The sequence below is a fragment of the Columba livia genome, chromosome 3, assembly GCF_036013475.1.
Source record: "Columba livia isolate bColLiv1 breed racing homer chromosome 3, bColLiv1.pat.W.v2, whole genome shotgun sequence".
NCBI classification, from domain to species: Eukaryota; Metazoa; Chordata; class Aves; order Columbiformes; family Columbidae; genus Columba; species Columba livia.
The window spans coordinates 10545426-10571741 of record NC_088604.1 but is presented as its reverse complement, the minus strand read 5'-3'; the positions used below and the strand labels follow the sequence as shown (position 1 = coordinate 10571741).

The 26316-nt window shown below is 38.1% G+C and overlaps 1 protein-coding gene and 1 long non-coding RNA gene across 3 annotated transcripts in view; one reads left to right on the top strand and one right to left on the bottom strand.

Annotated features, from left to right (window-relative positions):
• The window catches only part of LDAH (lipid droplet associated hydrolase), a 125006-nt gene that overhangs the window by 61255 nt on the left and 37435 nt on the right, over positions 1 to 26316 (bottom strand). For both annotated transcript variants that reach the window (XM_065055785.1, XM_065055784.1), the window contains exons 3-4: positions 26108 to 26242; positions 6354 to 6523 (exon numbers count right to left, since the gene is read on the bottom strand). In XM_065055785.1, the coding sequence (XP_064911857.1) occupies positions 6354 to 6523; positions 26108 to 26242 (305 nt within the window). The remainder of the gene's footprint in view (positions 1 to 6353; positions 6524 to 26107; positions 26243 to 26316) is intronic.
• LOC110364390 (uncharacterized) lies at positions 1007 to 7502 on the top strand. The gene is made up of 3 exons (XR_002423136.2): positions 1007 to 1268; positions 3101 to 3217; positions 7185 to 7502. It is a non-coding gene; the product is annotated as an uncharacterized LOC110364390 (long non-coding RNA).

The window sequence follows — 26316 nt, the reverse complement described above, 5'->3', positions numbered from 1 at the left end:
TTTTATACTAAAGAATTTTGTTTTCTTATAGAAATGCCCATGTTCAAGATCATGGTGACTTCACTCTTTCCTGACATTATGAAAGCGCTTCCCAAATTCATAATCAGACTTTCAACATAAATGAAAACAAATTATTCACATAAAGGGTCACTGCATTGAATTCTGTATCACAATAAATCACTTAGCAGAGTAATTATAGGATGGAGGAATGCTGGGCAAGACTCGAGTGGATGGAGAGCAGTCCTGCAGAAAGGGAGCTGGGGGTGCTGGTCAACAGCTGCTCAACAGGAGCCAGCAGTGTGTGTCCTGGTAGCCAAGAGGGCAAAACCCATTCTGGGATGCATCAGAGTGGTGTTCTGGCCTTACCTTGAGTGCTGTGTGCAGTTCTGAGCCCCACCATTTAAGAAGGAGGTGGAGGTCCTTGAATATGTCCAGAGGAAGGCAATAAGCTGTGACAGGGCTGGAAGGTATGTCTTATTAGGAGCAGCTGAGGATTTTGGGTTTGCCTAGTTTGGAGAAAAGGAGGCTGAGGAGCGACCTCATTGCTCTCTACAGCTTCTAGAGGAGGCGACACGGACAGGACATGTGGGAATGGTTCAAAGCTGCACCAGAGGAGGTTTAGACTGGACAATAGGAAGCATTTCCTCACAGAGAGAATGGTCAAACATTCAAACAAGCTTCCTAGAGAGGTTGTTGATGCCCCAAGTCTGTTGGTGTTTAAGAAACATTTGAGCAAAGACTTTAATAACATGTTTAAAGTTCTGGTCAGCCCTGAACTGGTCAGGCAGTTGGAATAGGTGATCATTGTAGGTCCCTTCCAACTGAAATATTCTACTCTGCTCTACTCTACTCTACTCTACTCTACTTCTGTTCTCTATTCTATTCTATTCTATTCTATTCTATTCTGTTCTGTTCCGTTCCGTTCCGTTCCGTTCCGTTCCATTCCATTCTCTTCTGTTCCCTTCCATTCTATTCCCATTCCATTCCATTCCATTCCATTCCATTCCATTCTGACATGTTTCTCCCTCTTATGGCCTAACCCTACTTGCACTAAAGTTAGGGGGAACTTTCCCAGTATTTCATAAGAGTGTTAACCAGAGACAAAAGCAGCAACTTTATTTAAGGCAGAAAGGCAGCAGTAAGACAACCTAATATTTGTTCAAGTGAGATTTTAAACCATTACAAAACAATTTACACACTCATTCCTCCCTCTCCATAAGTCACTATTCTCATCACATAAAAAGATGGGAAGCCAAAGGATTTAGAAGGTGGGATCTCTTTGCTGTGATGGCTGATTATGCATTTGCTAACACTGGCAAAATAAAATTATCTCCTTGTCTAGTTTAGCTCTTGGGACAACCAATAGATCTAAAAAAGAGAAAGAAAAAAAGACACCTACTTGAACCTTCTGTCTCTAGGAAACCTGTATTTCACAAAATTTTCTGTGCCAATAAACTTAGGAAAAGCTTTGATAGTTTACAGAACTGATGTTGACCAATAGACTTGGTAACTTAAAGACTACGTAAAGAACATCTAAATGTGAAAATATTCCAGAATAACTTCTTGTGTGAATGCTCTTGTCCAGAATGAATCTAGAATACATTCAAAACCATTTCCTTAATATATTTTGAAAATAGTATAAACTATATCAGAAAAAGACATCTGGTTTAGAATCAGAAGGCTTTAACATGACTTATTCAGGAATAGTTAATTTGCTTTACACTTCACAATGTCTTACTGCAAAACAGTATTTATAGATAGATGTTCACACATTAAGACACATTTCTTTCATTTCTTCTGCAAGTAAATACTTATTTCTTGCATTTTATGTTGCATACAAAGATACATTGCACTGCAAACGATATATTGCTATTTTTCACTGTTTTAGTAAAGCTTCTTTTAAAACTAACTGCTTCCATAGGTAAAGGTTATTTCTGAAAATAAGCAAACCCTGGCCAAGAGATGGCAAAGAAAAGAGAATTTCTGAAATTTCAAAACCCAATCAATGTCTATGGCAGAAAGGTCATGTGCAGAGAGATCTTTTCCCACTAAGCTGTGCTGCAAAGGGCTGCAGGCAACTGAGAAGAAGCACATTTCTAGACAAGAGAACAAAAAATAGCTAAAAGTGTCAAGACATCTGTCATTCTGTTGTGTACCTGTCGGCCATCAATATTTCCAAGCAAGCTGTTCACAACAGATGGAGCACGGCCTTTTGGTTCAAGTATGGAACCACAAAATGAGGGCGACATGTGTCACGCTAAATGTGTGTGTGATTTAGAGGAGACTCCATTACTAATAATGCAACAACAGAAACTTTGGAATGACAGGAGACTATTACCAGCTAAATTTCAAAAAGAATGATAAAATGTATTTCTGTCTTTTTCTAACAACAGAAGCAACAACAATAATGCTTTATAGATTAAATCTCTTGCACTTTTTAACTAAATAATTTGAAAAAATTAAAAAAGAAGAAAGAAATGAAACTACCATGCACATATAGGAGCATCATCTAAAATAACTATATTCAAAAAGCTCCAACAAAATGCTTCCCATTCAGGTCATTCAATCCCTAATAATAATAATAATAATAATAACAATAATAATGAGATAAACATTTTTATATGGATTAGAAACTGCCTAAACAGACAGAAAACCAAGAGCATAGATATACAGCCAACTGCAGTAATTCAAGACGTTAACAAAAAATGCCTAGTACCTCCTGTTAGGCATGTTTAATTTATTTATAAAAGGGAATGAATAACACCAACATTTTATAAACCATAAAATAATTTAGAATAGTCATCGATAAATAAACATTTGCTTAACGCAAGAAAGGTTGTTTAGTGGATGCTTTATGCAAGCATCCACCAATGATCCTGACAGGTTAAAGTCAGTAGCAACTTAGGAAGAATAAGACACATTGCAGAAACCTTCTAAGCTACATACATTACCAGATCCTGAACAAGCTGTAGCTCCTCAAGTGAAAGACCTGAATGCAATTCATTTATGGACAAAGGAAAAAACATGAAAATATGGTTATGCTACTGTTTAAGTTTGTGGAATAGTTAAATGTGAACTGTTATTTTGTTATGTTTATCAGATTTCTTGAAAAAAAGTACAGACCAAAATATTTCTGTTTGGAAGAGAACACAGTGAAGGGAAGATAAGGCAGATGCACATGATCGTGTGCATGGAAACGATGTGACAAGGTTTCAAGGTAGGAACTGGTTTTATGCACAACTATTCCAACTTATGTTTTGTTAGCTATTATTTATGAAACCAACCAAGTTCTAGCAATACCTGATATTCTGAGACATAGTAGCAATGCATGATTTTGAATTATATATTACAGAGATTTTATTTGCTTAAACTGATACATACTCAGGGGTTTTGAATTCTTCCTCCTCAATGAGTTTCAAGGGAAGACCAATGTTTACGTTGTATGATAGTTTTGCTCATTAATAAGTGTTAATTTATTACCACAAAAGTCCTGGCGTTTCAAAAGCATGGTTGCAAATGAAAGACTAACGCTGTAACAGATTGAATTTCATTAGCAAGGAAATGTGTCAATCTTTGCATAAAACTAATGATCAAAAGGAGTGTTTTAGGAAACACTCAGTAGTGTTGCCAGCAAAGCACAAGGAAATCCTCCAAGTAAGGATTCGTATTTTAGAAGAGAATGCCTGGAGGATGTAGCATATTTATGACTCAGGCTCAAGCTCCAACAACTGAGAAAATAATTTTATCACTCAGCTTCATTTTTCAGCTCTGCTGGCTGAGCAAAGAGCAAAAAAGATTATGAGGTTAATACCGAGTATCAACTGTGCATTATTGTATTTTTCCATCTCTACAGAGTAAGGCTGATTAACATTTTTCCCTCTCAGTGACAAAATTTTTTAGCAGTCTGACAAACTCAGGATGCTCCGCTTCCCACCAAGGGGTGAATGTTGTTATGATTTGATTCCCACCATGACAATTCAGAAGTGTTCACGGTTACACGTGTGCCAGCAAACAGACCGGCCAGGAACTACTGCCCGGTCCTGTCACTGAAGAGGATGGCATGGGGTGGCCTGTGTCCACATGGCTGAATTTCCCCCTGCCTCAAAACAGGATGTCTGCACCCAGACTAACTACTGGGAATGGTCTTGGGCCTCCACCAAGGCCAGAACCATGCCAGGGTCTTCTGGGAGTCACTGGTTCCTTTGGGCCAAAGACTCTTAAAGACTAAGCCAAAAACTGCACAGTTGGCCCAGTACTCAAACCCATGTAGCAGCCCCACAAGTATGGATGTAACCTGTGTGGCCCTTCTCTACTAACCAGATTTAGTGAAAGACATCAACCTAAGACTAAGTTTGTGTTAAGGGTTCTCCTGATGAAACCGTTAACAGAAACTTCCCTGAGAGACAACAGGAAAATAGGGATGGGGTCCTGGGGTAAACCAGTAATTCCTTTTTCATTTCTCTTTAAATGAAATAAGAAAGCGTTATTTCACAGGGATTTAAGAAAAAAAAATACAGTAGCCTGTTAACCTGCAGAGCACGAGGGGACAATAAATTAATAACATGCAAAACTGACAGCTGAAGAGCAACCAAGAAGGAGAGATAAAGAGATGACTTTCTACCTTTCACACATGCCAGCTTGAGTTCATTAGGTTCCCTCATCATCATACAAGAGAGGGACAGTCTAATCTACTATATATTTCGTTAGATTATGAAAGGGCTTTAAATTGGGTAGCAAAAATCAAACCTGCTAGACATACACTTCAAATATATACATTTACTGAATTATTTGAACAATAAATACATTAACCTCTACCTCAGAATAATAAACTCTACGCAATCAAAGGCTCTTAAAGCAGAGAATTTAAGACCAAAACCAAAACTCATGTAATAAAAAAAATCACATAAGAACTACACAAAAATAAAATCAAATGATCTAGCTACTAAAATACACATATGTGCTCAAAATCTTGTGGGAATCAAATATTCCAGTAAAAACAAAGGGAGAGATGGAAACACAAGTTTCTTATTATCACACTTCATATGTTATAAAACCTAGCAGTTAACTTATTTTTGGCAAAAGGACAAAGGTTGCACAACACTCTGGCTTACACAAATATTTTCTATTGTTAAATGCACCTTAAATGTAGCTTGTCATATATTTCCTTCAGGCACACAGTGCACCATGCAGTCTAAGGGTGTCCCAAAGACACCTACATTTCAAAACACTGATGAATAGCAAGCTGCCAGCATCCAGTGAGCCAGGTGTAAAAAAATTACTCAACAATTCATAGTTTAATTGAAACCAGATAAAATAATTTGTGTAAAAAAAAGATTGTACAGACGTTGACCAAAGAAAACTTGATATTTTTTTGACAAATTATTGCATATGATATTTTCTAGAACATTCCCTCTTGAAAAGATAAAACAGTAATAAAAGTTTCTCAGAAAAATGCCTTTGTTTATAATCACATAGTGAAATAGGCATGTGGAAATATACCAGGTTAACCTCATGTTTCATGTTTTTAGTTGCTGTTTCCTTTAAAGGAAAAAAAAATGTGCAGTGGAAATGGTTATGAAGAAGCAGAACCTACTCATGCATATATTAAACACAGCCTTTATGCTAACACTGCACTTCCTTCCACTAAGATTTTACGATATAAAGGAAGAGGCAAGGATTTAGCAAAAGTGAATGTTTAAGAATAAAAATTCAGCATTTTTCATTCATCACCACTGGTAGAGCCAGTTATTACTGAGCACTGTTTGCCATTTCCAGAGTTACAAGGACACGGTCCTGCCTCAACCTCCTCATTGCTGGCACACACAAACATGCAGTAACACGTCTCGCTCTCCTCAGCTCACACAAACCAAGACTAAGCTGCAGAAGCAATGATATATGCATAGGTATTAAATTTTAGAAGCAACATCCTTCACAACGTACATTTCGCCATGTATGGTCAGCAATCTGCTTGCCCTAAGAAGCTGTTATTAAAATCATAACCAGTCTCAAGTTTGGGTGTAGCAACATAATGCAATTGCCAAACACCTAGTGATCTGTTTATAAATTATTTAAAGATGAGAAGAGAACAAGGAAGTCCTAAATATATTTATCACCATTCCTAATTATTTATAAGGGCATTTAAACTTCCAAATTCAGAGTCAGAACTTTATTTTACATCAAACTACTTTGTTACATGTGATGAGGATTACTCATTAAAATTTTATTGCACTTTAACTGAAGGTTTGTGTATAGCAGCATAGAGCTTCCACAGGAAATACATGACATTACCCATAGGCCAAGTATATGCACTGCTTTGGTAAAAATATAACCCCCATTCTATACGGTTAAAGTACCTGAAGTTCTGATGCTCGCTTCATCATCTCCAGTGTGATGTAGCAACCAATAGAATGAGCAATCAGTACCAGCTTTATATCTTTTGATACATTCTTTTTGAGGAAGTTCAGCTTATGCTCTACTTGTCCGTTAAGTCCAAAAACATCCTCTAGCTCTTTGATATCTGTGTCTGAAATATAAAAGAAAAAAAGTCCTTCGTTTTAAAGATAGAAATTTCAAGTATCTCTTTTTTTTTCTACTTCTTTGGAAAATTTTGAAACAAATAAACTTATTAATTAAAAAAAAAACCCACAACACCAAGCTTAAATATTAATTTTAACTTAACACCACTAGTAAATATAGAATGATGAATCAGATGTACAGGATGTGAAGCCTTACATGTAGGTGGGAAACAGGGAAGGATATGAAAACACATGGAGATTCATGGTCAATCATTTAGCACTGTGATCCCCTTCATTCAGAACAAGATCAAACTCAAGGCATCGGATCAGCTTAAATCAATACAACTTTACACCGAAAGATCAGGACCTACAATAGCAATACTGCCCAGGAACAAGAGTCCCTTCACTCAAGACAAGCTACCATATGTTACCATTCACTAAGAACCTTCAGATATCTAAAATCTCCTGTCTCAAAATAAAGATGCACAAAAAGTCCCATGGAATGAGGAAAAATAGAAAATGCATATGTGTCAACAAGGAGCACTAGCACCTAGATAAACTACCCCTATTTATACGTTCTTCTCATTGTCAATCCAGCTACAAAAAGGAAGATCAAGTCAGAGCTTCGTGGTTCTAAATTAGCGGGTAATTTCACTCCTGTTTTGCCAGGGACCTCCCAAAGGAGCTTGGGCAACCACTTACGATGAGGACATTGCTACTCATCTCCTGGCCAGTCAACATGACAAGGATGATCTGGTGCCTGTAAGGATCTACAGCAATTTGGGCATCTTCAGCTCTTGCTCATGATGTGGGTGACCTGGCTCTCAAGTTCCCCCATCTAAGGGGGTTCACAGCTCTTTCATCTGCTGGAAAAGTGCTCTATCCACTACTCTAAAAGCTATACCAAGGATACAGCACTGCAGTTTAAGCTGGACAACTCAATGGAAAAGACTAAGAAGAAATACTGAAAAAAAGAATTAAAGAAAAGAAGCAGAAAGGATGAAGGAATGTATTCCTATAGCTTATTTGAAAGAGATGCACTGATAATAATATCACTTAATCTCTTAAATCCACGCTATTATCTCAGGGCTCAAGTTCACACTTCAGTTTAAACCTCTGGTCTTTTACACTCCTTACATGTTGACTTGCAATGAAGTTTGAGACCGAAATAAGCTACAAGTCCTGGCAGGAGGGTTCAGACAAATGATGGGGACCAGCTCATTACTGCACTGTGTTCCTACAGACAGTATACAGATGCCTGCCAAAGGCCACACACCTCTAACAACTCCGGAGTAGCTACCAGAGGTAGTACACACACAGCCCTAAGTATTAGGTGTTTAACTTCCCACTTGGTTTCTTCTGCATCAGTTCCCTGTGTGAGAAATAGATGTGGAAGAAAGTATCTACCAGGCAGAGATAGCGTAAAGATACACACATTAAAATGACTGAAATGCACTGAAAAACTAGTGTAAGAGAAAGTCAGATAGCACCACACATTCATCTCAGATACAGCTGGTTTTGTGCCTGCTTGGAGAAAGTGTTAACTATGGAGTTAACTGCCTATAACTGCGAACACTGTTTGTCAAATTATGACAGCCGACTGGTTTTTTAATCCACGTGTAACAAATTTGATGGGAATTGGTCAGCAATCTCAAATGCTAAAAATTACTAACGCCACAGCAGTGAAGTTATCAGGGGTTTGACAGCGATGGTATTAAATGTTAGTCTAAGTGGGCTGGCACTGTGTTGCCTTTTTGATCGTCTGTATGAAACACAACCTTTCAAAGCAAAATAATTGCTCAAGAATGTGTTCTGATGGCTTTTTTCTGAGCTCAAACTGTTACCACTGAGGTCACAACAAAGAAGTTCTTCAGTTAAACTAATATTTCTACTAAAACTACTAATGATCATATCCCAGCATAATTTATAGCAGTTTATCCTAAATGAAAAACACACTCAATAAACAAAACAAACTCAAGGAATGCAAAATTATATGAAAACTAATATTTTGCTTTTAGGTTTTCTACATCTAATGGAAAAGGAAAAGCTTATTCTGTTTTCCGAAACCTTAAATAAAAACCTAAGGCCAAAACATTGTTTTTAAGCTTAGTTTCTATTTTTAGTGAAAGCTGTCTTTCCTGCTTTTTATTTATTTACACAGCAGCTTAACTTCATGCAGGAGTGGGCTGTCTAAATCACAAGTTTAATTAAGAGTATATATATCACACATACAACACTGAATACTGGAAATACGACAGCCCACTGGATACAGCAACAAATGAAAGAGCTTGTTATGTCGAGTATTTACCATGTGTTGGATTGAGCAGGTCAGTTTTCCCTTGTAAACATTTGCTATCATTTCTATACTGTTTTATTAAAGCATTGCCACCATTTATCAGCGCATGTTTTAATGTTTGACATTCCATTCATAGCTTTAATTCTTGAAAATAAGTGATTTTACAAGAATTTCAGCTTATTTCCAGGTTAGAATAGGGAAAAGGAGATAAAACAGGTGTATAAATCTTTTAGAGAACTTCTCGTGGTTCACAAGACCCAAGAAAGCAAGCAAGAAGCAAACCAAATTTTTAGTTGTCTTGTCCAGTCTCATGAGGTTAATGGTTGCTTTTCACTACCCAAATTCAATATCTGCTACAGAGATGCTGAACATTGCTGCGATGCAATTAATAAACACTACAGCAAATACAGCCTAGCCCAGTCTCAATATTTTCCAAGGTAAGGTAGATAACTATGTTAGACAAATACATTTAATTATTTTAGCTAGTAAGACATTAGCTATCTAATTTAATTTTAGTTACCTAATAAACATCAGCATAGAGATTCAGGGCTATGTATTCATAGCTATTACTGATTCCAACAGAGATCTGTCTATTCAGAAGCAGTTCTGTTGCCAAAGCAAGAACCCCAAGGAAGGATATGGGTGAGGATTAAGAGCAGAGTGAAAATAAGGGCATTTTTCTCCTGGTATTTGCCCAGAATTGAGCTTAGGACTTGGGGATACTCAACTGAAGCCTGTGCACTAGAGTTTCTTAGAGAGCAGGGGACAGCAGAGCTTGCAGAAGTGGTTTTTAATTGGGTGGGTTAATCAGGATTGATGATGATCAGAGGTACCCATTCTACTGCGCCGGGCCAAAGCCTCCGCAGCACAGTCCTGCTCAGCACTACTCCGAGTGAGGCCGCTCAGGTTCACAGGTCTACTGGCCTGTGTTACACACATATTCAAGTCTCTTTTAGACCGAAAGTGAGTCCAATGCTGACTCCAGAGAATTGTTTCAGCTGTGTAATAGTTTTCCTTTTCTTCTGAAATACTGATTTGTTGCCAAAACCAAATCACATTGGCTCTACTCCTAGAGAAGCCACACTGGAGGATGAGCGTGCAGTGTGGGGTCGGCAATCCACATGCGGAACTCTCCTCATCCCCGAATGACCCTGCCCTCTCGTCAGGTGAAACTCCCAACATCACGTCACCATGTGTTGAAATATTCATCCTATTTTACTTCTGGACAAACACAAAATTGCCCACGCCCCGTGTCAGTTCATGTTTCCCCAACACAAACGCTACAGTTCCAACAGTCCAAACTATGTGAGAGCCGGGCTGCGTCACAGGTTTGGAATATTTATTTATTTATTTTACAGAACAAAATCGCCCAGGGATTATCCAAAATCAACATGAATTTCTTGGGTGGAGAAGCTTAAATGGATTCTTTATATAAGCAAACAGACTTGCACAAACATACTGGCAGTCAGCTCACCGATGGCTCTACATCAGAGAAGAGGCCTGAGTTACTTCACCTCAGGTGTGGAATAAATGGTGTGGCTGAAGGAGAGCTCATTTACACTGTTTTCAGATAGCAGAAATTATAAGACTTGTACCTTATGCTGCAAACACCTCATCCGGGCCAAGGCATACGATTTTAAGACTTTATTTAGCTGAAGTGTATTAAAAGAAATACTGTATTTCTTTATTTTCTTTAGCAAAGCATTAATCTTATTATGTGCTTTTGGAAAAACAAATGCACCATCACTCTAATGAATCTCTTTTCTCTGACCTCTGCTAAACCCACAGGCAGAAAACAATGATAGATTAAAATAAAGTGTTTGCTCTCAGATTAGTCGACAAGTTAATCTTGCTCGGAAAGAGGACTTGGGTTTTCATGGAAATAACAAGAGAATTGTGTTTGTTTGTTTTTCTGCTGTGTATGCAAGGGAAATTATTAGGCAGAAAAATAAAGCATATCAGTTATACAAGCAGACTTGAGACTGGAGATTCATAAAACTTAGCCTTTCGTTAAAAAAATTCCAAAAATCATAAACTCCTTTTTACTGGATGATTCAAAAAGATACTGGAGGCCAGACTGACAAACATTACGCTCAAATTTGTGCAATATGTCCCGAATTTCACAAGGGAATGTTTGCACATCCAAACTCCCAACTACCCTCGTCACAACAGGTGACTGAACGTTTGAGCTCAGTGCATATGGACACTTGTCTACCTGTCACGGAGTGATTTAAAGTCTGTCCCAGGATCCGCTCATACACAAGGGCTCCAAATTACTCATGAACAAGTAAGGAACTATGTGAAGAGGTGACTTGTAATTATATGCCATGAAGGAAAGGGAGGTAAAAACCACTGCCCTACCTGCACTGTATCTTCTTCTCTGGGTCATTTACTCTACAGGGTAGAACTAGGACATCTAAGGACAAACTCTAACAAACCACCCGTATAAACTCTTGTGGTGAAGAATTTTCAGAACTGGACCTTTTTCAGGACAAGGACAAGAATCTGGGGCCTGAACCAGGGGACTGGAAAAAGATTCACCTCTTCCTCTGAAGATGCTGCTCATTTCAGCTGAGTGACACATCGCCCTACCACTTAATGTTAACAGTGAGGAGAAATAACAAGTTTAAGCATAGGAAAATGCAATAACATCACAAGAAAGTATCAAGAGGAAGAAAAGCGAAGAGGGAGAAGATATGCAATGGTCAGTGATGATAACAAAACGTATGGAAAGGGAAGGCACAAAGCATCGAGTATGGCCAATCAAATAGCTCAGGAGAGCTAGTGCAGGGTCACGTTAAGTCCACTGCATCTCCATCTAGTATCATAAATGTGACCAACATATATATGGCCAAATGTTTCAGACTTTACGCGCCACCTCCTTTTCCCACTACAAATACATTAGAAACACTGGTGGGGAAAGCAGCAGCTGTGAATGAGTAAATACTGTTTAGATGGAGTGACCCGTGGAATGTTTTATCTTTGCCTTCATGCAGTGACAGGCAGAAAACAACCCCACAACTACATGACTTAGAAGGATTATCGGTTAAAATGGCATGCATAGTCAGAAGTCTAATTCTGCAATTTAAACAAATAATTCGATTGTGTTTGTTCTTATAGCAAAACAAAATAATTCTTTAGAATTGAATTACGCCATCTGAAAATGTTTAAATAGAACTGTAAGCTTAAAAACTGAGATTTCAGGTTTGTAGGTCTAGTATGGGTAAATGTGTTAGAAAATACATCCCCTAAAGATATATTGCTTGGAGCCTGAATGCTTCATTCGGTCTTCCATTTGATTATTGAACCCTGGGTAATTTGTATCAGCAAGCAATAAAATGCCAAAGAAATGAGATGGAAACAGTGAAAGAATGTTCAATAAATACTGAAGAACTCCTCCTGACACCAGGAACCAGGTCTTAAAGCATTGTGTTTTAGATTAACCCTTAGACCTTTATCTGGCCCTAGTACCCTCAGGAACTGTTCATGCAACTTTTAAGATAAACACACCACTCATTAGTGTTTATTGGAGCAATTACTTTTTGTAAAGGTATCCTCCACAAATAAATTACCATTACTCAGGATACTAAAGTCGTCATATGTATTATTTGCTTTATTAGAAAAATAACAAGACCTTAATTTACAAATTGAACTGCTGATTTCCTTTGCTATCTACAGAGCTATTGCTGGGACACTTGTTTAACACCTAATCTGTTTTTCAAAGGAAGCTGTATTATAATTAAATTAGTTCAAGCATAGGCTGACAGAACGAACTAATAAACATGACAAACACTAAACCCATTTTTTTATTAAAAGCATACAGGAGCACACTGAACTTATTAAATTAAGATATCTATGAGAGGCTTCTTTTTTATTTTGCATTTCCAGTCTTACTTTCCTCTAACCGATTAGTGTAACTACAACCAACATATGATGAGATAACAGTACAAACCTTGAGGTAGAGTTGTTTTTTTGGTTGCCTCCAATATTGGCATGGCAAACACCATTAAACAGTGTTTTATTATGCAGTTCTACGCCAATCTATGCCTCCAGAATCACTTTAACATGCATGAAGCAAATCTAATATATTTAATATGGGTGTTTTACAGAACGCAGAGGGAAAGGTTTTCTGTGCTTGAATGACTGCATTTTACAGTCAGTAAGCTGAATAACCACAGTGCAATTTATAAGAATTTTCAATATAATATATTTTTTTTAAAATTAACAAAATAAAAAAAAATCTTGGTAGGGTAGAGGTCAGAGAACCATCACTGTAAAAGAGCAGATCTAAATTTCCATTGTCAAGTGACCTCAAGGAGCAAAAGCAAATAGGTCTGAGCCTTTGGGAAGCTGTTTGTTCATATTACATTTGCTGAAGCCAAGTGAAAGGTGCTGTGAATTCCCTTCTTCACTGGCCCACACCAACACAACTGAAAGGGCCTTCCCTGCTGAGGCTGTTTGCTATGTAAAATGTATGTTGATACACAAACAAGTATAAAACTAATTGTGACATTTTTAGTCTCATACTTTCTCACTTCTAAGCTGCGCCTTGGATGGCAGCATACTACTCGCACTATTAAGGACTGCTTTTCAGTGGACCTCGTCATTTTGAAGAAAAAGACCTGCAACACCATACTCATGTATGTGAGTTGGTTGTAAAACTTGAGTAAGGTCATTCCAACACACCAGATATCCCACTCGGCACACCTTTTTACTTTGCAGAATACCCTCTACGAGACAAGTAACTACTGAGCAGAAGAAAAAAATGGTATGCCTTTATTTTATGAGAAGGCAGGCTTTTATCTACGCCTTACTCATTTTTTCCCAGTGTAAAAGCCGTTTCATGTCTAGGTGAGCAGGTCTACCCTTGTGAAATAACCAGTAATTTCAGTACCTTCAAAATCTTCCAGCAGTTTTCCCCTCTTCCAGTAATCCCAGAATGAATCAGCTCTACCACAGCTTAAGGAAGAATCACTGAACATGGCCTGAAACAGTTAGAACCGTGTACAAGTATATAGGTGCCAAACAAAACCAACACCACCAGCGTAGTGGAAACACCTGAACACTGTTTCTGAGGTGCTGAGGTCCCTGAACATTCCAGAGTAACAGCAGACAAGTCACCACAGCAGCTCTGGACACAACTGGGCTCAGCCCTCCCATACCAGGTACACACCCCTCTGGCATTTCAAGTGAAAATAAGATAAAAAGAGATATTAGGAAGAAAGCAGTGAAGTAGCCTTGCATTGGCAGAGACTTCATAAACATTGAGATGAAAAAGAGCTCATGTACTTTACAACTGCCTGAAAGGAGGGTGTAGCATGGAGGGTGTTGGTCTCCTCTCATGAGTAACAAGTGATAGGATAAGAGGAAATGGTCTCAATTTGCACCAGGGAGGTTCAGGTGGGATATCAGGAAAAACTTCTTCTCAGAAAGGGCTGTTGGTCATTGGAACAGGCTGCCCAGGGAAGTGGTGAAGTCACCATCCCTGGAGGGGTTTAAAAGATGTGCAGATGTGGTGCTTAGGGACATGGTTTAGCGGTGGACTTGGCAGTGCTAGATTAACAGTTTGTTTTGATGATCGTTAGGGTTTTTTCCAACCTAAATGACTCTATGATTCTACTTGAAGATCTGGTGGTTGCGCAAATGAAGTCAACAAGACCTGAAGGAAAAAGTGTGCACCTAGGTCTGTGCTTCTACCTGAACAGTCTCCACATTCAGTCTGGATGGGATCATTGTACCAACAATGACTGTCCAAGCAACATGGAGAAGACCTTGCACCTTCCATTGCCTTGTTGATTTGCTGAGCTTATGGCACAAAAAAGGGCTAGGTTGTAAAAATCAGTCTAGGCCCCCCAAAACCCAACTGGACTCTCAAAAAAGTCTATTTTTCTTGCTTTGCCTAGCAAGTGGTACTCCTGAAATGTCTGCCTTGCGTGTTTCCCTTACAAATACTAATTTTACATCTGATATAGTATAACCCAGCTTTTCAAGGGCAAATGGGCTTCACAGGTCTTTGAGTTATCTTGAACCATCAGGCCGAGGCATGTGTCTCTCCAGAAATAATGCACACAGGGTATACTGTTCCTGAAAGTAATTCTTTACTGAAAAGCATATCAGTATCAAGACCTCTTCATGTTTGGCCAAATGTAATGTCTTCCAGTTTAACACGGGGAGAATTCCGTCTTGAAATTGAGGCACAGAACTTTCTTACTGGATGAAGTGACTAAAAACAACTTCAGGAAATATCGTATTTTAACAACAACCTGCACTTTTACACGTTAACAATGGAATAAAAACAAAATAAGGATATTCTGCACATCACCAAGACTGGGTAGATACAGCACTGGAGGTAAAGAAAGGACTGCGGCAATTGTATGAGTGTTGAAGGGAACAAAACAGATGAATATCACTCCACGGGAATTTATCCAGTCAGTGTGTGATAAATGAGGTGCTGCGCTGCAGTCTGACAGTCACACCTATTGGAAACAGCACTTCAAAACTTTGGGAAGTTTAAACAGACACAAATAGAGAAAGAGGAACTGAAAGAAAATAAGGGAGAACCGAAGTTTAGAGAAGACAGCTGGCCAAGGAAGACAACCCACGTTATTCCGCAGGCAGGGAATAAAAGCAATTATTTTAAAAGTAGGAGAAAATGACAAAAGTGCTAGGAGGGGGAAAGGTGAAAAAGCTGGAGGGGCATATAAACAGTAGCACAAGTAACAATACAGAATTTGTACTTCACAGTGACCGGACAGATCAATGGGTGACACTTTCTGAAGTGCTTGATGCTTTTAAAGAATCCAAGCTAAAACTTCAAACTTAATTTGTTAGACAACTCCTGTTTTCTCTTGAAAATTCATACAAAAAAATTATTTACGACTGTGATATAGACTGTGAGAGGTGTCACGAGGATGGAGCCAGGCTCTTCTCGGTGACAACCAATGGTAAGACAAGGGGTAATGGATTCAAACTGGAACACAAGAGGTTCCACTTAAATTTGAGAAGAAACTTCTCAGTGAGGGTGACAGACACTGGAACAGGCTGCCCAGGGGGTTGTGGAGTCTCCTACTCTGGAGACATTCAAAACCTGCCTGGACACATTCCTGTGTAACCTCATCTGGGTGTTCCTGCTCCGGCAGGGGGATTGGACTGGATGATCTTTTGAGGTCCCTTCCAATCCCCAACATTCTGTGATTCTGTGACTGAAACGTTCAAATAAGTACAACTCTTCAGAATAATACTAAAATAACACCTGTGTTTAGAGTAACACTAAAGTAACACTAATGCATTTCCTACTTCAGTAGCTACTATGATGGCATTAGGATGGCATTCCATATAACTTTGTCCTTATTCTTTACTCTAGTGTGTATTCATGTTGGATGATACTATTTTAATAGAAGTGGAAAGGAAAGTGTAAGCTTCTGTCTTCATTTGTCCACGGAAGTGTCAAATTTAATATCTAGAATAACTACCTGCAGTAAACATCTCCAAATTATTTAACCACACTGTCCAGAATCCTTTTTATTTTAAGGAGTAAACAACCCGCTTAGGCAAACGTAGTATTTTTCCATCTTTCATCTGCACCCTTCAAAATTGATGGATTATAAGAAATTTTCCAAATTATTATCTTAGATCCCCTGACGCTGTAAACTGGTGCCACACCGCTGACTGCAGAGACCTGTGTTAGTTTGTTCCAGCAGAGAACATGACCCCGTGCTACCTCTGCAAAACATATGCAAAATGTTTTGCAATGCAGTGCTACCTCCCAGCGCTCAATCAACGCTTCTCATCGCTACGTGTCTTAACGAGCCTTGGACGTCTCTATTGGGCTCCTCTTTGCTGACAGCAAAGGGAACCGGCTGTGGCTCGGCTGCTCTCAGGGTTCGCTGCTGCCTGATGCGACACGACGAGAATCCAGCAGCCGGGAGAACCGAGTTCTCCGTCTGACACTCGCCACTGAGTTACGCGTTCTGCCATCATGGGAAAAGGCCACAATTTGGATTGAGGAGAGGTCCATACTCCATCTTTCGTTACTTTGCACAGCATAAGGCAAAAGATAATTGGACAAAGGAGTATATGTAAAAGCCTGAATTTAGTAAAATAAGCAGCAAAACTGAGGAAAGGAAATACAATTTCACCTTGTACTTTCTTTAAATATAACAGGTTTCTTTATCAGTTGTTGATGCTTTAAATAACCATCTGCATGTGCTGTATACCACTAATGTTATATCTTTGAGTATGAAACACATATTTGTCAGATTCACAACTTAAAATTCTGATTTATATCTTCTCCAGTATTCTGTTACACCATTTAAAAATTAATTGGCAGATTTATTCCCTATTACCAAGAAAGCAGTTTCCTTTTTAACTTCACTGACAAAATGCTGAAGGTTCCGTTCTTAGTCGCCTTGCTGAACTGCCTCGCATAGCAAGGATGGCAACATGCCAACGATACTGTGATGGCTTCATTTCTCTTGAAGTTTTGCATTTTAGCTGGAACAGAGACTAAAGTGCCACCGCTACAACGCCGATGTGTCACTATGGGTGAATACGGGATTTTTTTGGTCTCCATTTTTATGCAGGTGAGATGAGCTGCATAGAAAGCAAACTAATTCACCTGTGACCCAGAAGCAGTGCCGAAGGTCACAGCTGGGCAAAGGTTGATTTTCTCATTCATTTACATTAGCAGACATCAAAGCCATGGCTCGCTACAAACTCTTTGAAGCTGCCTGCGGCTTCACAATATAATTTATATAAAAAGATAGCAACCGAATTTGACCTGCACTCTACACATAAACAGATCCGAATATGATTATGTAAAGTTCACTAAATAGTAGAGTGCCTTCAGAAATACTGAAATTGTTTTCTTCATTCTTTAATTGCAGATAAAACTCCTTTCTCCAATTATGTAGACATTAGTACAGAAGTCAGTGGAGTCTCTGACAGCAAAGACTCAGTGGTAATACGTTCCAAACCACAATTTTGTTCTGAAAAAAATGACACAATGGCAATCCCAGAGAATTTTAGTAATGTGCTATAATATTTAACCCAACAGGGATTGATTTCGCAACTAAGCAGTCATCTGACCACACCAGTAATTTGATAGCTGTAGTAGATTAGATTATTTTAATAACTGCATTCATGCACAAAATACAAGATTCAACCTTCAGAAAGATAAGAATATGTCTAACTTAAAGAAAAAGAATAGTCCCATGCAGTACCAAGAGGAGGGAAAAAAACCCCTTCATCCAGCAAGGAGCAATGAGACGCCCTCATTGAACCCGAGTGCACAGGACTGTATCATGTTCTCCTCTGCCATTTCTCAAAGTGCTCAGCCCCTACTCAGATCTTGCTGAGAGAAGCAGATGCACTGGAGGTAGGAATAATTAATTAATGGAGCTGATTATCTAAGAATGAGGCCATTTACAGCCACTTCTTCCTGCATGGTCCTGCCTTACAGTTTCCTGCATTTCCCTGAGACACCTACATCGCTCCTTAAAGAAAGGGAAAATCCTAACACCAAAGCGAACAGAAAGACGCCATGTTCCAAACCTGATTATACTTAGAATCTGGAATTACGTTGTGCATTGCTCATGGTCCCTCAGTCTTACAACTGCGGATCACTGTGAATCAAAAATTAAACCAGATCTGTACTATTTGTTGCAAGCTTTGTGGGTATCAAAATTAAATTGAAAGCCTGTATCATTAACTAGAAGTTCTTACTAATAAATAAAAGTACTGATCAGCTTTCTCCCTATAGTTAACCTATGCAGGGACTAAACTTTTGACTCAACTGTCTAAACCAAACCCAGACCTGTTACACCTTCAGACAGAAGGGATTGTTCTCTGCTGCGGGGATAGTTTGTTTTCATTCTGTTAGCAGATGCAAATATATCTTTCAAACTGACTTGGATTAAGAGATTCCTAAGCGTTCTCCCTGGGGAAAACAACCTGAATCATCTCAATATTTTATTAGATTATTTTACTTTTTTACCTTCCCTACAATAGTATGGTAAACACTCCAACGAGTCGCTCTGTATCATCACAGCCCTGCTCATCTTAGTGAACTGCAACGTGTCTTCTGAAGTCAAGACACCGAAAGATATAAATGTTACCTTTTCATAGGGTTCACATTCTTGAACACTTTTTCCCCCCCACTAACAGCCATCTGCATCTAATTAGAAGTGATGGTATCAGCTGGAGAACATACCTATGTCACGGGGTGAAAGGCGGAAAATGATCCATAAACAATCTCAAAACTTACATCCAATGTTTCCTGGAATGCACTAAAGACATTACAGTGTTCAATGGATGAATGTAAATTTTTTAAAAATGTGTTGTTTTCTGGATAAGCATCCAGAGGACCGTATCAGGTTTCAAAAGCTGTTACTTTAGAACACTTCTTCAAAAATAGAATTATATTTGCAGACGTGACGAAAAATTCTTGTTCTTTTAACAGGGGAATTATTTGAATAAAGTACCGGAATGGATTAGAAATCTATTCATGGACAATATGCCTACAGGTATTATGTTGACAGACTCAGTGGAAAACCTTGAAAGAAACAGAGAATACAGAGAACCTGTTTTTCATACAGCTATAAGAAATTTAAAGAAAAAGTCCTCTTCTTAGTAACACTAGCACAAATTGGCTACTACTCCATCAAAGTCAATGGAATATAAAGCTATGCATTAAGTGGTACCAGAATCAGCTTAACAGCGTTTAAGTGATCATTACAAATAAATACATGGCTGTTAAGGTATGATGCTATGAGCACTTAAAATTGACATCATTTTGGTTGGCCAGAAAAGAAAACAACAGAGTAACTTAGAAATACTTCACATATGGCAAAATTTTATTTTCTTAGTTTTGATTTTGAATGGAACAAGATTTTTAAACACATGCTTAAAATTAAGCAGAACTGATAAAGTCAGTGTCGGATGCCAAGATTTCACTCAAAGGATCCATTTGCATAATTATAGGCATGATTATAAGACCTCAATGAATAATTAACTGATTGTGGTTCAAAGGAAAGAAGTAAACAGAGCACTGCAGCATCCCCAGGGCTGCTTACTTCTCACACATTTAGATGTGAAACATTCCAGTGGGTTCATAACATGAAATGATAATTTGTTTCCTTAAAATAGACACCTAGCTCTAAAACCCTATAGTAAAATGCACATCTTACCAGACAAAGACAAAAACCTCATGATTTAAATGCCTCATTAATAACTTTTACATACACACACCCCCTTCCTTAAGCTGCTGTTTCCAAAGCCAAGGAAGGAATCAGGTTCCTGGGCAGCAGGACTGAGCTGGTGCTCCCTGTCCCATCCTGTTCTTCTGCACACTCCCTGATGGGGACCCCATGCTGTTGACAAATACCATGTAAAGAGCTCAGTGTGATTAATCAGTGCCCAGGCCAGCTTTGTAAATGGGAAGCTTCTCCTCCCTATACATTAAAAGAAAAAAAAAATCACACTTTGATATGAAACGATCCTAATTCTACCTGGATGGCATGCGTACAACTTGGTTCTTTTTAACCTGTCTACAGTGTGATACCACTGGACTGGGAGACACTTTGACATACAATTCTGCACTAAAATTCAGTAGTGCCACGAGTTGTGGGACACAAAAATGAATACAACATGACCCATCTCTGGAGACATCCCAGGCCAGGCTGGACGGGGCTCTGAGCAACCTGATCTGGGTGAAGATGTCCCTGCTCATGGCAGGGGTTGGACTGGATGAGCTTTGGAGGTCCCTTCCAACCCAAACCATTCTATGATTCTGTGATTCTATAACTGACTAAACCTTGAAAGAATTTGTATTAAAGATAATCTATTTTTCAATATTTTAGCCTATATGCCTAGGAAGCAAAAAAAAATATTGTTGAAATATAAATTGATGTGAAATAAATGTGGGTAATGTGAATTAAATGTGTACATGCATAAGCTTTAAGTATGCACGTGAGATGCTAGCTCAGCTGCCTTTCTTCTGCTTTTCTACCTTTATTTGTGTAATACAAGAGATAAATGTCTTTTAAGCATGGCTATCGCTGTGTACCTGAATGTGGACAGATTCCTATCACTAATACAGCGGTTTGATATCTCAATGAACAGTGCTGATGCTCAGATAAGGATTCGCTGGTCAAAACACTTCTAAGCACTACAGACACTAATTCTGAGGCGTTTCAGTACTGTTTAGTACAAACAGATTTCCAGTAGCTCTGATTCACCTGATTCAGCAGTGCACGTATCTTCCAACATCAGCAATCATTAAAACATCCGTACTTCTTAAAATAAATGAGAGTCACAAGTTAGCTAAAATTACCAAACACGTACTGACTCCCTGTGCCTTTGTGTAACTCCTCTCCTTTGGGGTTACACACAACAACAAGGACAAAGGCTGTTAGCTGAGGATGAGTCCCTATTTTTAGGAGCCCAGTTCTTGGAACATTTGACTTCCATGAAGGCCACAGTCCCACTGCCCCCATCCCCACACATCCATGGTTGCACATCATCTCCAAGGGCACCGCAGCAAATGCTTACACAAAAAAAGGGTTATTGGAAAAGTATTCTTAGCTACCGTTCATTCCGCTTAGCAAGTGGAAACCGGTGAGAGAGCCAACCCCATCTGATCAGTCAGTTCTTCCTGGACCACAAGCAAGTGCCCTGGGAATCACCGGTGGCCCACAGACCACAGACTGGGAATCATTGTCCTAAATAACTCACAACCCTCTTATTATAGCACACTATGCTCCTTGTCTTGCTCAGACTACTATTTTAGGTTTTTTCCTGCCAGGACAGCATATTGTGATGGTAGAAACTTAGGGCTCATATCTGCTAATCCTGCAGACACTTATATCTGTCACGTGGTGGACAACTATCTATCAATCACCAAGATGTTTAACTTGCTGAAGTATAAATTCAGTATAACCCTAATGATTCTAGACTATTTTTACTTTAGTAGATGTATATCAGTTTATCTAGAGGCAGAATCTCACAGTCAATTCTGCAGTTTCATTGGAAGTCAGAGGGCTGGAAAAGCAAACTCCATTCAGATGAACTGTAAAACCAGTTAAGAAACAATATATCAAATAAATTCAAGCCACACATGGCTTCCAATTTTCCTGTAACACTAGAATACTTTATTTTTTTTAATAGAAAACTTCATTTCATTTCAAAAATTCACACTGATAGTACATGAACATTTTGGCATGACATAATCAATGTCTTCATAGGTAATTTATTATCTCTCCACCACTTCTGTGCTTTTTCCCATCTTGCTTCTTAAGGATATAATTCAGTTTCAAAATGGTATGAAGGTCCTAATCTCCCTGCATAGAGAAAAAGCAATGGAAACACTCTTTTGATGGGCTATAAATCAATGCTTATCTACCTCTTTTTATCGTGGAAAATGAAGTAAGGTTAGTTTAACAGATTTTAAGGACAAACTGTTATCTTCCACAGTCCATGGGATATAAAAGAATCAAACTAGAATTTTTATCTTGTAAGTTGGCTATTAAGAAAATCACTTGGATTTCTCTGTCATTCAGAAGTTACCTAATATTGATTCAGAAATGAAAGAACAGGAAATCCAGCAGACAATCTGCTCCAAAGGATAAACACATCCTGCTAAAACAATAAAAAATATTTATAGCATGATTGCATATAGATCAATACTCATCTGTAATTTAGAAACTACAACAGATTTATCTTTTATATAATTTATCATGTGATCCTATATGGTTTCATTAAGACACAGAATCATAAATTGATGACCAGCCATTTGGTTAGGTATGCATTTCAATGCATCAGTCGTGTCTCTTTAATCAATTAAGATACAAATCACACTATTTAATATTTCTATATCACTTGGCATATACAGAATATGACGAAAAAAACAGTAAATAATTTAATTCTGATTTATTTTTTTACTTCTCAATCTTACTTTGCTACAGAGAAAAGTATCTTGGTGGTCATGAGGAGAAACAAAACCAAACCTGTGGCCTTCTATTCTTATTTCTATCTGAGTCATTATATTTCTTATCAGAAGATATCCACAGAATGAGACCATTTTAAGATCTGGCTATGGATGTACACCTGCTGTCTACAGCCTTTACTGGCAAAAGCCAACCAGGGTGCTAAAAGGAGGTGAGGGATGTGTCAAAGAGACTGAGCATCAAGGGTTTCCTATCTAATCCCCTATTTTTCACAGCTTTTAAAGACATTTTGGGTGAGGTTGAGTCTTTCAATCTTTATTTTAAAGTGGGATATTCATAACAGAGCACTTGAATTAGCAATGCATATAAAAGTAGCAAGGAATAATTTAAGGATTTTTCCATTGATATGTGTTAGTTTTCAAAAGAAATTTGATTCCAAGCAAAAGAAGCTGAAAGGCTGTTGAAAAGCTTCCAGCTGGCTACTATTTGTTGCCCTTATAGAAGCTAATCCTAAACACGGGTCTTTAGTCCTTCTGCAGTACTCAAGCATTTTTACTCAACTGGATTTCCTAGTATAAAACACAGAGCTTCAGTCTCCACAATTCACAATGTATTGTAATGCCGACCCCCACAAGCTGAGCAGCTACTGGTGTTTTGACATAATAAATTGAGTGTGAATAAATATGGAATATTTTGTATCTTATTTTTCAATTTTACCCTTATGTATTTTTTTTAATCAAGATGTTTACAAAGTATTTAAGAGTAACATTGTTTAATAATTTAACTTATTTAAAACCACAAAAGTACTTTGCCATTCTTTCCATAAACTGGTTCCTGTTTAAGGGAAATCATGTTTAGGAGAGAGCAATGCAACGCAATTTATTTTCTTCTGATTTCACTACCTATCAAATGAAACATTAAGAGATGGCTACACACCATGAAAACATGACCTGCCTTTAGTCTTGCAACTAAGACAAAAGACCATCCATTTAATCCCCAGGTAAATACTAATTTACAGATACTAGTGTTCAGGCAGCAGTCTCTGTTATGGCAGCAGGGGCACTGAGCTATAGGGTATTTCTAACACGTTCTTACAGGAAACAATAACTTGCACTCTAAATAAACCCGCAAAACATCTAATAAGTTACTTGGTTAGATGTAGGAGAATACCTTATCAGATCAGAAATCTCAAAAGAAGTGTCATGCAAATTCTCCAATGGAGCGACACATTAAAAGAAGCTCCAGAACGTAAAAGAATAAATCAACTGTGGGTATGTCTGCCTTTTATTTTTACTTTTACAGAAAAAATTGCTATATCATAATTATGATCTATTTGCACACAATTTTCCTTTCTTATTAATATCTTTGTAAGGTAGAGATTAACCAAACGATGTGCAAATACCTGCTCCTTAAAAAGACTTACAATCATAAAATATATGGGATGGTAAACTATCAGAGTAACTGGTAGGCAGGGTTTTGATATTATAAAAGAGTCTATAGGTAGCATCTGTTCTAGAGGCATGAACACCTTCATCATTAGGAAAACTACGCATCAAAGTCTCAGTATCAGACACTGAAGAGAAAAAAAGCAACACTATTAAGACTATACGAGCATTTATAAAGCATATATAGATTATGCCAGTTTTAAACAAAATAACTAAGAAAAAGCTAGAAAACTACTCTCCTTCTGGTAATTCTCCTACACCTAAGGACTGATGTTGGCCTGTTTTACAGTCATAAGAGCGTTCAAAACAATGGCTTTTTTAAAAGCTAAGGAGGAGGATAAAGTTCTTGAAATTGAGACAAAACCTTTTTAATGCATTCATCGAGTAAGAATAAGTTTCCAATCTTCTTGCGCAGTGGATTGCTCGCTAGGAGCAGAATTACAGCAATGAAATGTCCAATTAACGCTGCGTGTCTCTGTGGAGCACAGCTTGCGAGAGCTCCCTGAACAGAAGGACACCAGACAGAAGTCAAAATGAAGGGTATAGCTTTGTTTGGTTCTCTGCTCGCTACGTGATGTGTCTCTGGTAAATTAAGCAGCAGTCTGTGATTGATGGCTGCTGTTGGAAAACTTGCCTTAGTCTTTCTGACAGCTTCAAAATCTACTTGATCTAAATATAACCAGTCGTATTATTCCAGCATAGTTTCTTTCATTTAAAACCCTTTATTACTTTACATACAGCATTATTTATATATTAAGCATACTATATATTTATATAGTTGTACGGTCTAAATCAGTGGTCTCCAAAGTGGCGTGTACACGCATTGGGGAGCAGAAAGAAAATATTAGGAATTCAGTAACACATGTATACAATTTATATTAATTTTTTAAAAGACATATTGGGGGTGTATGATGAAAAACTTTGTGCTGATAGAAATTATTTATTGATAGGAGTGCTCGATCAAAAACGCGTGCAGACCACTGTTCCGAATGAATCAGTATGAACTAGTCTTTCACAGTAGCTTCCCCACTTATTTTTTTCATTTGTTAGATTCCAAACAGAAAAAAAACAATGGTGCCAGATAGTAAAATGTTGTATTTGTCAATTTATGCCCTCATCCTTCTTATCAAGAAATCCTGAACTTCCTCTGAAGATTTGCAGGTTACTTCAAATGAAGAATTATTAAATGCCCATCAGAAAGATAAAAGAATACATGGAATATTTACAATACCAGTTGCATGACTAGTTCTTTGCCAAAATATCTCCTTTTTCTGGTTTTGTGCAGCATATTAATAACTGATGTGGTTTTCACAATCCCATATAGTGGTCCTTGACACAGGAATTTTGCCTTAGAAATCCAGAACCTAGAAGCCAATGAAGAGCTGCAGAAAAATCTGTCCCTATGAATGTGCTTCTGTTGGTCCTTGGAGTTCTGGGATATTTTGCAGTAATGCCACAAAACATCGATTAAGAACTCTGTGGGATGCAGGAAAAGAACAGCAACAGTGAGTCCCTGACACCCTGTTCTTTTCACTCAGTCACCTGGGAAATTGCAAAGATGCTCAAGCTTTTGTTTAGTAATTGGGATCACACCTTTATAGTCAGTTAATGAAAATTACATGTTTGGAAATAAATAAGAGAAAATGAATCAGCTTCTAATATTTAGAAGTTTCTTCTTATTTCTTTTGCGTCATAAGGATGAGGGAGAATTACCCCAAATCTCCTCTCCCACTGCAGACAACCTACATTGTCATAAAATGGCAAAACATAAAGCCTTCTAGCCACTTTGTGCTTTCCCCTGAGTTTGTATCAGACAAACCATATTTCTTTTGCTACATTCAGGTGCAAGTTTTGCTACTGAAATCAGAGGGGGTACAAATATTTGCATGTACAATTACAGTATTGTACCTTCTATCATTTCCATCCCACTGGGAGGCTTACAATGTCCGGCATGGCTCACAACCCACACGGGATACTGCTGATTCAGCCCACAATATAAGGCCTGGATAAAGGTCCTGTAATAACCTGCCAGTCCAGGGTTACCTGCCAAAAAACAAAACATACAAGCACAGTCAGTATTAACCTTCCAGCAGTAAGCAATCTGCTTCAAATGGCAT